Source organism: Ornithorhynchus anatinus, chromosome 17 (genome assembly GCF_004115215.2).
Source record: "Ornithorhynchus anatinus isolate Pmale09 chromosome 17, mOrnAna1.pri.v4, whole genome shotgun sequence".
Lineage (NCBI taxonomy): Eukaryota > Metazoa > Chordata > Mammalia > Monotremata > Ornithorhynchidae > Ornithorhynchus > Ornithorhynchus anatinus.
Genome location: NC_041744.1, coordinates 10,865,860 through 10,878,852, shown reverse-complemented (window position 1 = coordinate 10,878,852; position 12,993 = coordinate 10,865,860). Strand labels below are relative to the sequence as shown.

Here is a 12,993-nt window from a genome sequence, read left to right as displayed (position 1 = left end):
ATGGGGATTAACTGTGAGCCTCACGTGGGACAACCCGATTACCCTGTTTCTACCCCAGCGCTTAGAACAGTGCTCTGCACATAGTAAGCGCTTAGCAAATACCAACATTATTATTATTATTTACATGTGTGCATAGGATACTGGGCCAGCGGGCACTGCTCCTTGTGCAGGCAGGGTTGTGCGGCCGGGATGATGACATCACGGTTGGCACTCTCCCAGGGCCTCGGCTCTCGCAAGTTTGTCACCCGACCCTGCTGCTCCTGCAGATGAGACTGTCGGGGGGGGGGGGGGGGGGAAGATGGCGATTGGGAGTGTCGGGGTCGGGGATGCTCCCAGCTCCCCTCTGCATACGGCTGCTCGGCCAGGCCCTGCGGCCTGCTGGAGTCCCACAAGGAGGCTGGGGCAAAGAGTGGAAGCAAGGGTTCTGCAAAGGGCAGGCTGCTCTCTCTGGCCTTTGCTTTTTGTGTGCAAGGCATTTGAGTGTCAAGGAGGCTGGGAGGTGACCCGAGGGGAGGTGAGAGTCCCCAGGTTCTGACAAGGATGTGGAGAGTCCACCGGTGTGCTACCCAAAGGCCCAGCCAGCCTCCATCCTGGCAGTGCGGGAACGTTCGGGACCCAGAAAGGGTATTTCGGTGTTTTACCCCAATCTCACCCGCTCTTTCCCTGGCACCAGGCTCCTGTCCTGCCCTGCAGTTCTGCCCTTTGGCTCCTGAAGCACCTTATGTCCGAGCACTCCTCTTCCGGGGCAGCTACACCATGGGGCTTGCCCTTTGACCCCTTTGACCCGGAAGGCTCATGGGCACCATCGAGAACCAGATATTCAGATACCATGCACGGGAAGGGGCTGGACTTGGGGGGCCGGGGGCCGTCCTCCACTGGGGGCTTGTCGGATCGCAGAGTCCTAAGATTGGGTGAATGGCCCGGGACTGTCAGGGTGGATGAGATTTCCTCTGGGAGGCTTCCGACCCCAGTGACTTTGAGATCAGCCCACGGTGCAGTTGCGGAAGCTGAGGCCCAGCAAGAGGAGTCCCATCTCCCCAGATTCTGGACCCTCTATCGCCTAATCATCCTCTTCCCAGCTGCTCGGGTCCTCTCCTCTCCCCGTCCCCCCAGCCACGGTGCAGTCAGCCGGCGGGCCCTTCTGCTCTCTCCTGTCCGTGCCCGGCTGGCCCTGGCACAGGTGTGGCAGCTGGGCGGCTCTAGGGGCCGGGAATGAGGCAGGCTTTGTTGCAGGCCCGACAGCTGCAGACGTTGAACTGCGTTGATAATTTATGAGCCGAGTTTCCATTAAGCCGTTTCCGTGCCTTTGGCAGGAGCTGGAGGCTCGGCATTTAAAGGTCACTCGGCTTTTGAAGCCGCAGCGACATTAATAGCTCGGGAAGAAAACAAGCAAGTCGTAGAGCCCGAGGACAAGGCGTCTCTGTCAAGATCGCTTCCCCACCTCCCCGCGCACATTCCTCCCTGCCCCGCTGACCGGCCCTCGCAAGCCGGCCCCGGCCACCCCCAAGCAGACCAGACGTTGCCCTCCCGCTCACCCATGGCCCCCCGCCGCTCCGAACTGAGGTGGGGCCGGGGCCTCCGGGGGAAGAGCGGCGTGGGCAGCGTTCCCTGGGCTTTGCCGGCAGCCTCGGTGCCCAAGGAAGTCCAACCATTCAGTCAGTCAGTCAGGGGTATTTATTGAGTGCTTACTATGTGCCGGGCATTGTACGAAGCGGCTGGAGAGTACCGCAGAATTAGATACGCTCCCTGCCCATAACGAGCTTAAAGTCTAGAGGGGGAGATGGACATTACAGTGAATAAATATGTAATTTATATAAAGTGAATAAATATGTAACTTATATAATTGAAAGACATGTACTCCCACGGCCGGAACCAGAGAAGGGTCAAGGCCCCTCCCTCACTGGGCTGGGAATCCAGGGAGACAGGAGCCAAGCCAGGAGTTGGGAGAGAGCCGAGCTGCTCTTGCTCCCCAGGGAAAATCAGGCCCAGCCTCTCTCCTTCACCCTCTCAGGAAAGGGATCAAGTTCCCAGCTGTTTGATAAACACCTGCCCCTCCCTGGGCCACCTGCCCCTCCCTGGGCCACCTGCCCCTCCCCTGGGCCAGCCGGGTATTCAGCGAGTTTGATAAAGAAAGTCCTGGCTTGGGAGATGTCATGCCTCAGTCCTGTCAGTCAATTGATCAATTAATTGTATTTATTGAGTGCTTACTGTGTCCAAAGCTCTATACTAAGCACTTGGGAGAGTGCAATAGAGTTGTTAGTAGATATGATCCCTATCCTTAAGAGGCTTACAGTCTGAGGGAGGGGTTGGGAGAGGGAAAGACGGACACAAAAATTAATTACAAGTTGGGGGAAGCAACTGAGCTTAAAGAGAAGAAGCAGAAGCAAAGACCATTGACTTGGGAATCAGAGGACCCTTGCTCCATCACTTGCCTGCTGAGTGACCTTGGGGCAGTCACTTAGCTTTTTAGTACCTATTGCCTCATCCGTAAAATGGGGATGTCCTCCCTCCTTCTTAGACTGTGAGCCCCATGTGGGACAGGGACTGTGTCTGACTTGTCTTTTATATATCCTAGCGCTTGACAAATAGTAAGCAGCTAACAAATACCACAATTATAATTATATTTACGAGGGCTACCGCGAACAGTGTGCAACTACTTCGTGGGTGAGTACTGTAGTGCACAGGTGATACGGAAGTGCTGAAGTGTCAATGGGGCGAGAAATGAGAATTCATCAGGGAAGACCTCCTCGAGGAGGTGCGATCTGAGAAGAGCTTGAAGATGGGGAGAGCAGTGGTGTCCTGGGTGTGGGGAGAGGGCATCTGGAGGCCGGTACCCCTCAGCTGAGTTTTCTTTTTTAAAAAAAAATGTTTTTCAAGCACTTGGGCCAGGCACTGTACTAAGTGGTGGGTTGCTAATCAGGTTGGACACAGTCTCTGTCCCACATGGGGCTTACAGTCTTAATCCCCACTTTACAGATGAGGTAACTGAGGCACAAAGAAGTGAAGTGATTTGCCAAAGTTCACACAGCAGACAAGTTGTTGCACCATCCAACTTCACTGCCCTTGACTTCCAGAGAGCGGGTTGTAAGGGACAGCCCCAGCTTGGGCGTGCAGGGCAGGAACAGCTTGTGGGATTCCTGCTACCCTGACCATTTCACCTGCAGAAGCTTCCGAGGGCTAATTGATGGCCAGGAGCCAACTCGGCCCGGGGCATCCATCTCCTCTCCGGGAAGGGATGCCGTCTGTCCTGTCTGTCCGGGTTGAAAGGGGCTGGCCTGCCTGGAGCCGGGGGAATGATCAGGAGACCCCAGAGTGACTTGCAGGTTTAAAGAATTTCCAAAAAAGGTCTCTCCCTCTGCTTGTGACTGGTGAGGGAAAGTTGCCCCCTTGGCCCCAGAACCTGTTTTTTTAAATGGAATTGTTAAGTGCTTATATGTGCCAGGCAATACCCTAAGCACTGGGATAGATACAAGCTGGTCAGGTTGGACCCAGTCCATGTCCCACATGCTCACAGTCTTAATCTCCATTTTGCAGATGAGGTAACTGAGGCCCAAAGAAGTTAAGTGACTTGCCCAAGGTCACTCAGACAAGTGGCAGAGCCAGAATTAGGACCCAAGTCCTTCTGACTCCCAGGCCCAGGCTCTTTCCACTAGGCCACACTGCTTACCTGAGCCTGGGCTGGGTCCCCAGATGCTGGCGCTCTGTGCTGATGCACATAGGACCAATCAAGGGTTTTGAGTCTCAGCAGGCCGAGCCAGCCGTGACTCAGCCTCTGGTTGTGCTTCGTCACCGTCGGAGCAAAGATGGGGAATTAGTCCTGTCGTTCCTGGGACTCGGGGCCCTTCACACCGGGGTCCCTGGTCTCCCCTCGGCCCAGCAACTAAACTGTTTCTGTTTCTGGGCCTGGAAATAGCCCCCCGCACTTCACAGTGGGATGACTGGGTTATATCGGCACAGTCTACTTATCCCCAACAGAGCCCGGAGGCTTTGCAGATTGGATCCATTCAGTGTTTGGACACCTGATGCATCCTCACAGCTTCCCCACAGGGTCAGATTGGCCCCACCTGGCCCCAGAATGGGGCATCAGCAGTTCAGAGAGGTCAAGGCATCTCCCCAAGGTCACACAGCAAGCCCTGTGGCGTATCTACCCCAGTGCTTAGAACAGTGCTCTGCACGTAGTAAGCGCTTAACAAATACCAACTATTATTATTATTAGCTGGGGCTGGAAGCCCAGACTGGGAGTGGCATGTCTTCTGTGGGTTGGTGACCGGTAATTGACCTTGCTAAACCAAAGTAGGGGGTCTCGAGAATCTCACGCCCGAGGCTGGAGGGTCAAGGAGAGAAAGGGGATTGAGGCTAGAAGGAAGAAGAGAGAAACCAGAAATCCAGATGTGTTTGCGGTTTGAACCGGATACGGTGTGTGAACAGCGTGAGGCACTTTTCCAAGCTCCGCTCCCGGAACAGTATCTTTCCTGACTAAGCCAGGAGGGGGTTGAGGCCATCTGGGGTGTTTTGGTGAACAATTGCTTCCGCCCCTGCCCATTCCCTCCGACCTACTCCAGCCCTCCCCTCAAAACAAAGCCAAGGCCACGGCCACCAGAAGGAAAAATCAGCTGCCCCAGGTCCTCACCACTCCAGGAATTCAGATTATCGGTCAGAGATCCAGATCCTGAGGACTTAGTGCTGTCTTCACTCTCCTTACAGGGGACTGATCCAAATGGATTTCTACCTGAAACTGGGATGTTGGGGGATTCAAATCTTTTGGCAAGTTTGGGTACCTGCTAGATCCATATCTGGGTCCCGGGGCGATGATAGGTAAGAAGAAATGGTTTCTGCCCCCTCCTGGGCCCACCTGCCCAGATCCAAACCCGGAGCCCAGTTGCCGCTGGTCCCCCTGTCCGGGGCACCCGTCAACGGGCCAGTGTAGACATAACCTGCGCCTGCCTCCGTGCGGTCCGGCAGAGGAGGGGGTCGACCGGGAGCCCGAGGGATCGGCCTAGGGCAGACGCCGCAAGCTGAGCTCTCCCTTTCTGGGCCTCCGCTGTCTCTCGGGGACCATGAAAAGCAGGCCTCTCCGGCTCCCTTATTAAATTACCCAGGGCCGGAGGAAGCGGCTTTTCGGCTTGCCCAAGCTAATTAGCATAAAGGGCAAAGCTCTCCTGCTTGATTTTTCGGGCCAGCCAGCGGGCAGGCAGTCAACAACACAGTTCTGGGTGGCTGGAGACTGGAATGAGACTGCAGGGCTCTCTTCGTCAGTCGGTCAGTGCAGAACACTGTATTAAGCGCTTGGGAGAGTACAGTAAAATAGAGTTGGTAGACACATTCCCCGTCCCTAAGAAGTTTACAGTCTAGAGGGGGAGACAGAGATTGAAATGAATTACTGATATGTCCACACAAGCTGAGGGGTCGAGGTTGGGGTAAAGGTCACAGTCTAGGGGCCCCAGCTGGCCAGGAGCTGCATTCTCCTCTCCACTGCTTGCCCTTCCTTCCACGACCCTTCCAATCAATCAATCAATCTCCAGTATCGATGAATACCGACTATGAAGCCCTGTACTAAATAAGGTCCTAGGGAGCGCTGCAGAAGGAAGACATGTTTCCTGCCCTCAAGGGGAGACTGACAGATAAAAATGATTTATTCATTCATTCAATAGTATTTATTGAGCGCTTACTATGTGCAGAGCACTGTACTAAGCGCTTGGGATGAACAAGTCGGCAACAGATAGAGACAGCCCCTGCCGTTTGACGGGCTTACAGTCTAATCGGGGGAGACGGACAGACAAGAACAATGGCACTAAACAGCGTCAAGGGGAAGAACATCTCGTAAAAACAATGGCAACTAAATAGAATCAAGGCGATGTACAATTCATTAACAAAATAAATAGGGTAACGAAAATATATACAGTTGACCGGACGAGTACAGTGCTGTGGGGATGGGAAGGGAGAGGTGGAGGAGCAGAGGGAAAAGGGGAAAATGAGGCTTTAGCTGCGGAGAGGTAAAGGGGGGATGGCAGAGGGAGTAGAGGGGGAAGAGGAGCTCAATCTGGGAAGGCCTCTTGGAGGAGGTGATTTTTAAGTAAGGTTTTGAAGAGGGAAAGAGAATCAGTTTGGCGGAGGTGAGGAGGGAGGGCGTTCCGGGACCGCGGGAGGACGTGACCCAGGGGTCGACGGCGGGATAGGTGAGACCGAGGGACGGCGAGGAGGTGGGCGGCAGAGGAGCGGAGCGTGCGGGGTGGGCGGTAGAAAGAGAGAAGGGAGGAGAGGTAGGAAGGGGCAAGGTGATGGAGAGCCTTGAAGCCTAGAGTGAGGAGTTTTTGTTTGGAGCGGAGGTCGATAGGCAACCACTGGAGTTGTTTAAGAAGGGGAGTGGCAGCATGGCCTAGCAGAAAGAGCACATATCTGGGAGCCAGAGGTCCTGTGTTCTAATCCCTACTCTGCCAATCGCTTGCTGTGTGACCTCGGGCAAGTCACTTAACTTCTCTGTGCCGCAGTCCTCCCGTTCTTCCTCCTACTTAGACTGTAAGCCCCATGTGGGTCAGGGACTGTGTCCAATATAATTAACTGTACCTACCTCTGAGCTTAAAACAGTGGTTGGTACACAGTAAGCGCTTAACAAATACCACTAAAAAATAATTAGGAGAAGCAGGAGGAGGAAGGGGTAGTGGGAAGGAGCTCGACTCTGTCAGGGTAAAAGAGCAGAGTAAGTGTTCGAATGGACAAATGATAATCGAATCTGATTAACTTGTAGCTACCCCAGCGCTTAGAACAGTGTTTGGCACATAGTAAGAGCTTAACGGGTACCATAATTATGATTATTATTAAAATCCAAATAAAGGTATTGGTATGTCCTTGGGGTGGAGGAGTGGAGGAAAATCGAGAGAGCTGAAGGACATCGCTTTTTCTGTGTTGCAGGTGAAGAGCACCCCCAGGCCTGACCCCACCATGCCCGAGAGCTCGGGGAGATGGTAGCGACCCCGGCACCGGGCCCGCGGTCTCCTCGCCCAGTGACCACGGCCCGTGCCCTGCTCCGGGCCCCCGGCCAGGACGTCCCAGCGGAGGCCCCCCATCATGGACACGTGACCTCCTGACCAGGAGGCCCCCGCTCCACCCGCTCGCTGGGAGGCGGGGGGGCGAGGGGAGCTGCGACACCGGCAAGATGACCAGCCTGTTCCGTAGGAGCAGTGGCGGCCGGGGGGGCGCCTCGGCCCAGGAGCTGAACAACAGCCGGCCCCCCCGCCAGGTCCGCCGCCTCGACTTCAACCAGGCCATGGAGGACTTCAAGACCATGTTCCCCAGCCTGGACTACGACATCATCGAGTGCGTCCTGCGGGCCAATAACGGCGCCGTGGACGCCACCATCGACCAGCTGCTGCAGATGAACTTAGACGGGGGCGGCTCGGACGACACCTCCGACTCAGACGACAGCATCCCGCCTGAGGTAGGGCCGGTGCCAGCCGGGGAATTGGGGCGGGGGTTGGGGGACGACACCAATGGGCAAGGACTGAGTCCGGGCCCTCCATGCCATCGCCCCCTCCCGATTCCCCCCCTCCACACTTCAATGGCTTTCTTTGGGGCTCTGCAATAGGCCAGGCGCCTGCAGGAGCCTGAGGGCCCCTGTGCTGGTAAGGGCATTTTGTCGCTAGCCCCAAACTCTTAGCCTTGACTATGCAGTTTTCTTCATGAATTTTTCGAGAAAGGCTGAGCACTCTAATCTTCCCCCAGAGAATAAACTGTAAGAACCTCGAGAGCAGGGATCGGGTCTACTTACTCAGTGGGACTCTCCCAAGCGCTTAATTCACTATGTAACACAAAGTAAATGTTCAAAAAATAGCATTAATTGATCAGACAAGCTGCTCGCAATTTGGGAGCTGCATTCACTCTCTCTGATTCAGTGCTGGTTCCTAGAAATAAAGCTTGGGATTATTCTAAGAAGCCTTCCCCGACTAAGGCCTCGTTTTCCCTACTCCCTCTCCCTTCTGCGTCACCCTTGTACTTGCATTTGTACCTTTATTCACCCCACCCTCAACCCCACAGCATTTATGTACATATCCTTGATTTATTTTAATGTCTATCTCCCCTTCTAGACTGTAAGGTCCTCGTGGGCAGGGAACTATCCGTTTATTGTTGTATTCTCCTAAGCACTCGGTAGAGTGCTCTGCACCCAGTAAGCCCTCAATAAATACGATTGAATGAACGAATGAATGAATGAATGAACGCATCCACCGACTCTGTTAAATCGTACTCTCCCAAGCATTTAGTACAGTGCTCTGCACACGGTAAGCGCTCAATAAATACCGTTGATTGATTGACCAGCAGCGTGCCCCAGGCCTCCGCAATGCTGCTAGCTATTGTAGTAATTGTGGTCTTTATTGAGCACCCACTATTCACTGCAGTGCTCTGTACTAAACGGTTGGGAAACTTCAGCAGGTACAAGAGACCTGGTCCTTTCTCACAAGCAGTTTGCGCTCTTCGTTTTTCCAAAGGCTGATGACTGCCTCAGGCATCTTCTCACAAACTCCCAACAGGGGTTGAAACACTGATCATCACAAGTTAGGAAATCTGAACTAAATTGGGGAGGGCGAGTTCAGACAGGCCCACACTGAATACCTCTCAGTTAGCCAAGATCTCGTGCTTGTTGGTGCCCATGCCAGCCACGGTTTGGATCACTGGCAGGGCTGGGTATGAAAAGTTCAGCCCATAGGCGCTGAGCGCTGACCTCAAAGGAACCGTCAGCCCAGACTAGATCAAAGACTGGTGGCCTGCGAAAGGCCTGCGAAAGAATGGCTTCCTTGCCAGGGCGATAAGGATCACTACCCCAGTCACAGTTGCCGCTCCGCCCCGAGTCAGAGGACTCGGCTAGGACATCTGTGGTGGGGCCCGGGGCAGGTCTCGCACTCCAGATTGGCCAGGGAGAGACCAAAGATGGGGCCTGGAGGGGGCAGGAGGATCAGCCCGTCCTGGGGAATGTTTCCAAGTCGACTTAGGCCTTGTTAGCTGGCCCCTTCTGCCTCCCCTGAAAGTGGACTAGCTCTGTCTGGCAGAGGGCAGCTTGCCCTATGGGGTGGTGAAGCCCTGGAACAGATAGGGGGCAAGAGGAGAATGGACGGAGCGGGAATCTTCCTGAGTCAGCGCGAGACATTGAACCGGGGGGTTCTTGCCCACCAGACTGAGCCTTTCTCCTCCATCCCAGGGGAGACCAGTCCTTTGCCTGTTGCAGACTGGGATCACCATTCTGACATGCTTTTGACCCATGAGTCCATAGATTAAAATCCAGCAGCCCACCCCTCTCCCACCTCTCTGCCCGCTTCCCCACTGGGCACCACTAGGCAGAAGCAGAGAGAGCTTAGGCGGGCTCCCCACCAGCCCCGCATCCTGGCCCCGAAACATTTCGGAGCCGTGTGTGTGTGTGTGTGTGTGTTACAAATGTGGGCTAGTAAGACATCCCTATCCAACCTTGTGTGTGTGTATATGTGTGTGTGTGTGTTACACATAATAATTATTATTATGGTACTTGTTAAGCACTTACTATGTGCCAAGCACTGTTCTAAGAGCTGGAGTAGATACAAGTCAATCAGGTTGGACAAAATCCCTGTCCCATATGGGGTTCACCGTCTAAGTAGAAGGGAGTAGGTTTTAATCACCATTTTACAGATAGGATAACTGAGGCAAAAAGGGGTTAAGTGACATACTCAGGGTCACATGTGGCAAAGCCAGGGTGAGAACCCAGGTCCTTTGACTCCCAGGCCCAGGCTCTTTCCACTAAGTCACACTGCTTCTCTAGATATGTGGGCTTTAAGCAGACATCCCTACCCAACCTCATGTCTTGGTTGCTTGTGTCCAGCTCCAGTGTCTGGGATTCTCTCAGTTTTCTTCTCTGGGGCTATCTTGACCCTCCCGTGGTCCACAGAGTGCCCCCGACCTCCCCTAACAGACCCGGTCCCAGAAGTGATGCAGCTTGGGCCTGGAGAAGGATGGAACCAGGCCAGACTACAAAGTTGGGTTTTTATTACAACCCCCCAGACTGCTGCCTGATTTCTCTCAGGCTTGAAGCTGGCTGTCTCTTTGACTTGCCTCCTTCCCCCTTTCCCTCTTTTTACGGAGTCTACCCTATGCTTCCCTTGAGGCCCCTGCTCTGCTCCGGGCCTACTCGGGCCTCACTAGCCGGATCTATTGTGCCAGCTGAAAGTGCTTCAAGAAATTTATGAGCGGCAGCTGGAACGACAATAACTGCTGACTGCAAAAATCCCCTCTCCCCTCGGGCTGATTGATGGGGTGCTGGGTGGTGGGCTCTCCCGGCCACTGAAAAATATCACCTGTCAGGGAAACGGCCAAAACAAGCCGCCTGGGAGCATCTGGCCCACCCTCCACTCTTCGGCTGAGTCAAACAAGAAGGCCACAAAGCCAACAAGCCTAGGACCTTTTGAAGTAGAAGAAAGTCACGTTGTGGCAGCCGGGCGAGGGGGGCGGGGTGCGGGGCAATGCAGGGGAGTTCTAGAAATGAGATCTTGTTTGTATTTCCAAAGGAGAAAGCCTCCAGGCAGAGCTGGTTGTTCCTGGTCCTGGAGCGATGAGGGCAGAGGAAGGCATGGGGCAGAGCAGAGCCCACCTCCTCTCAGGGATCAAATCAATCAATCAATCAATCGTATTTATTGAGTGCTAACTGTGTGCAGAGCACTATAGTAAGCACTCGGAAGAATACAATATAAAAGTGTTGAGAGACACGGTCCCTGCCCACAGTGAGTTTACAGGCTAGAGGGGGAGACAGGCATTAATATAAATTTATATATAAATGAATACAATATATAAATATATTATAGATATGTACATATGTACAGAGAAGCAGCCTGGCCTAATGGATAGGGTACGGGCCTGGGAATCAGAAGGGCCTGGGTTCTAATCCCAGCTCCGCCACTAGTCTGCTCTGTGACCCTGGGCAAGTCATTTAACATCTCTGTGCCTCAGTTACCTCATCGGAGAAATGGGGATTAATACTGTGAGCCCCATCTGGGACATGAACTATGTCCAACCTGATTAGCTTGTATCTATTCCAGCACTTAGTACAGTGCCTGGCACATAGAAAGCGCTAAACGAATAAAAAATTGCTGTGGGGCTGAGGGACGGTTGAATAAAAGGTACAAGTTCAAGGGTGACACAGAAGGGAGTGAGAGAAGAGGATGTGAGCGCCTAGTCAGGGAAGGCCTCTTAGAGGAGATGTGCTTTTAATAAGGTTTTGAAGGTGGGGAGAGCGATCATCTGTCGGATATGAAGAGGGAGGGCGTTCCAGGCCAGAGAGGCAGAAAGTAGACGAGGGGTCAGTGGTGAGATAAATGAGATAGAGATTGGGCTAAAGCCCCGGCCTGTGGAGAGGAGGTCAAGTTGATCCTGCCAGAGAGGATCGGAGTGCCCTTCAACATGAAGAATAGGCTCTCAGGTGTCACCTGCCCCCCAAGAGTGGCCATGCTAACCTCAGGTGTCCTTCTGGGGGTTCGGAGCCTCCGGCCAGGTCTGGGTGAGTGGGTGGGACGATTGGGCAACCAGGCTGCGGTCTCAGCTGACCCTACTCAGGGGAGTGGCGAGAGGCAGCGGCCTGGCAAAGAGCCATGGGATCAAGCATTGCTCCCCACTGGCCCAGGGTCTGCTTTCCCCGGACTCAGGGTCGCTAGAGCAGAGTGTTGATTTTTGACCTGCTCCCAACCTCCCCCGTGGGGTGGACATCTGTCTCAACCTGAACTCGCTCACAAAGCGTGAGTCACCATCGCCCAGCCGAAGACCTCCTGAGGTCCGATCCGAGCGTCCCCCAATTTGCTCTCACGCTGTCTGGGCCCCAACAGGTCCTGCGAGGGGCAGGTGGAGTCAAAATGCAGCCTCTCTCTCCCCTGGACCAAATAGCCTGTGACCACCCCCCATCCCTGGCTCCTTTCCCTTTCCCAACCTCAACGAGGCCCAGGGGACACAGGGAATGTAAACCCATTTTACAGATGGGCTGACTGAGGTGCTCACCTGACTGGGCCGTGGGGGAGCCACCAGTCATCCCAGCTCCTAGTTCAACACTCTGATCCTGTGAATGGGTCACTGCCTGCCCCCTCCCAACCCCCTTTGTTCCCCTCTGGTCTCTCCTCCTCCTCTTTCTCCTCCTTCTCCCCCTGTGGCCTCCCAGCTGCCCCTCGAGGAGGCCAGACGGGCAGGGCAGATCTGTCCGCCACCAAAGGGGCTGGCAGCTTCCGGCCCCTCCCCGAGAGACGCCCGGCTCCCAGCCAGTTACTGATCTTTTCAGTTGTTCTCTGGCTTAGATCTTGGAACGGACTCTGGAACCAGACAGCTCTGATGAAGAGCCACCCCCGGTGTACTCCCCCCCGGCCTACGACATGCACGTCTTTGACCGATCGTATCCCCTGGCCCCTCCTACCCCCCCTCCCAGGTGAGAATCCCCAGACTCCTGCAGGAGGTTGGGGGAGGGAAGCGGGGGCTGCGGGGGGGTAGCACCCAACTGTTGGGAACTGACATTTCTTGAGGTCCCACGTGGTAGGTGACGGAACAAGAGGGCATCTGTTTCTATTACAGCAGGAGGGATAGAGATTAGACATCCAGAAGGCCTTACTGACTGTCAGGGAAGTGAAATTGAGTTGGGAAGGCAGAAGTTGGGGAAACGATTGAGAGCAGGAGGAGTGGCTGACTGCCTCGGGAAAATCTGGGTCCTGGCTCCCCTGAGGCAGGGGACAAACTGGACCATAGCTGTCAGTGTCTCAACTCCCTGGGGGCAGGGGGACAAACCAGACCATTGCTCTTGACCTCTTTCAGTCCAAGGCAGCTGCAGCTTGAGAGTCCAGACTTCCAGATGGTTGCATTTTCCAGGGCCGGTTGCAAGAGCGGTGCCTGAAGGGTTTGCCCGGAGCCCAGGTGCCCGGGTCTCCCCAGAGTGGTGGGAGGGGGCTGGTCATTTTCAAATAGCCGCTGACCCCTCCCCTCCTGTGTCTCAGGAGACTCTGTTACTATCTC

The 12,993-nt window shown here is 54.6% G+C and overlaps 1 protein-coding gene across 1 annotated transcript in view; it reads left to right on the top strand.

The window, feature by feature from the left end:
* CUEDC1 (CUE domain containing 1) overlaps window positions 1-12,993 on the top strand; it is a 74,564-nt gene that overhangs the window by 47,758 nt on the left and 13,813 nt on the right. Inside the window, exons 2-3 of the mRNA XM_029082251.2 lie at window positions 6,910-7,435; window positions 12,288-12,415. Coding sequence (XP_028938084.1) covers window positions 7,154-7,435; window positions 12,288-12,415 — 410 coding nt within the window. The 5' untranslated portion in view covers window positions 6,910-7,153. The remainder of the gene's footprint in view (window positions 1-6,909; window positions 7,436-12,287; window positions 12,416-12,993) is intronic.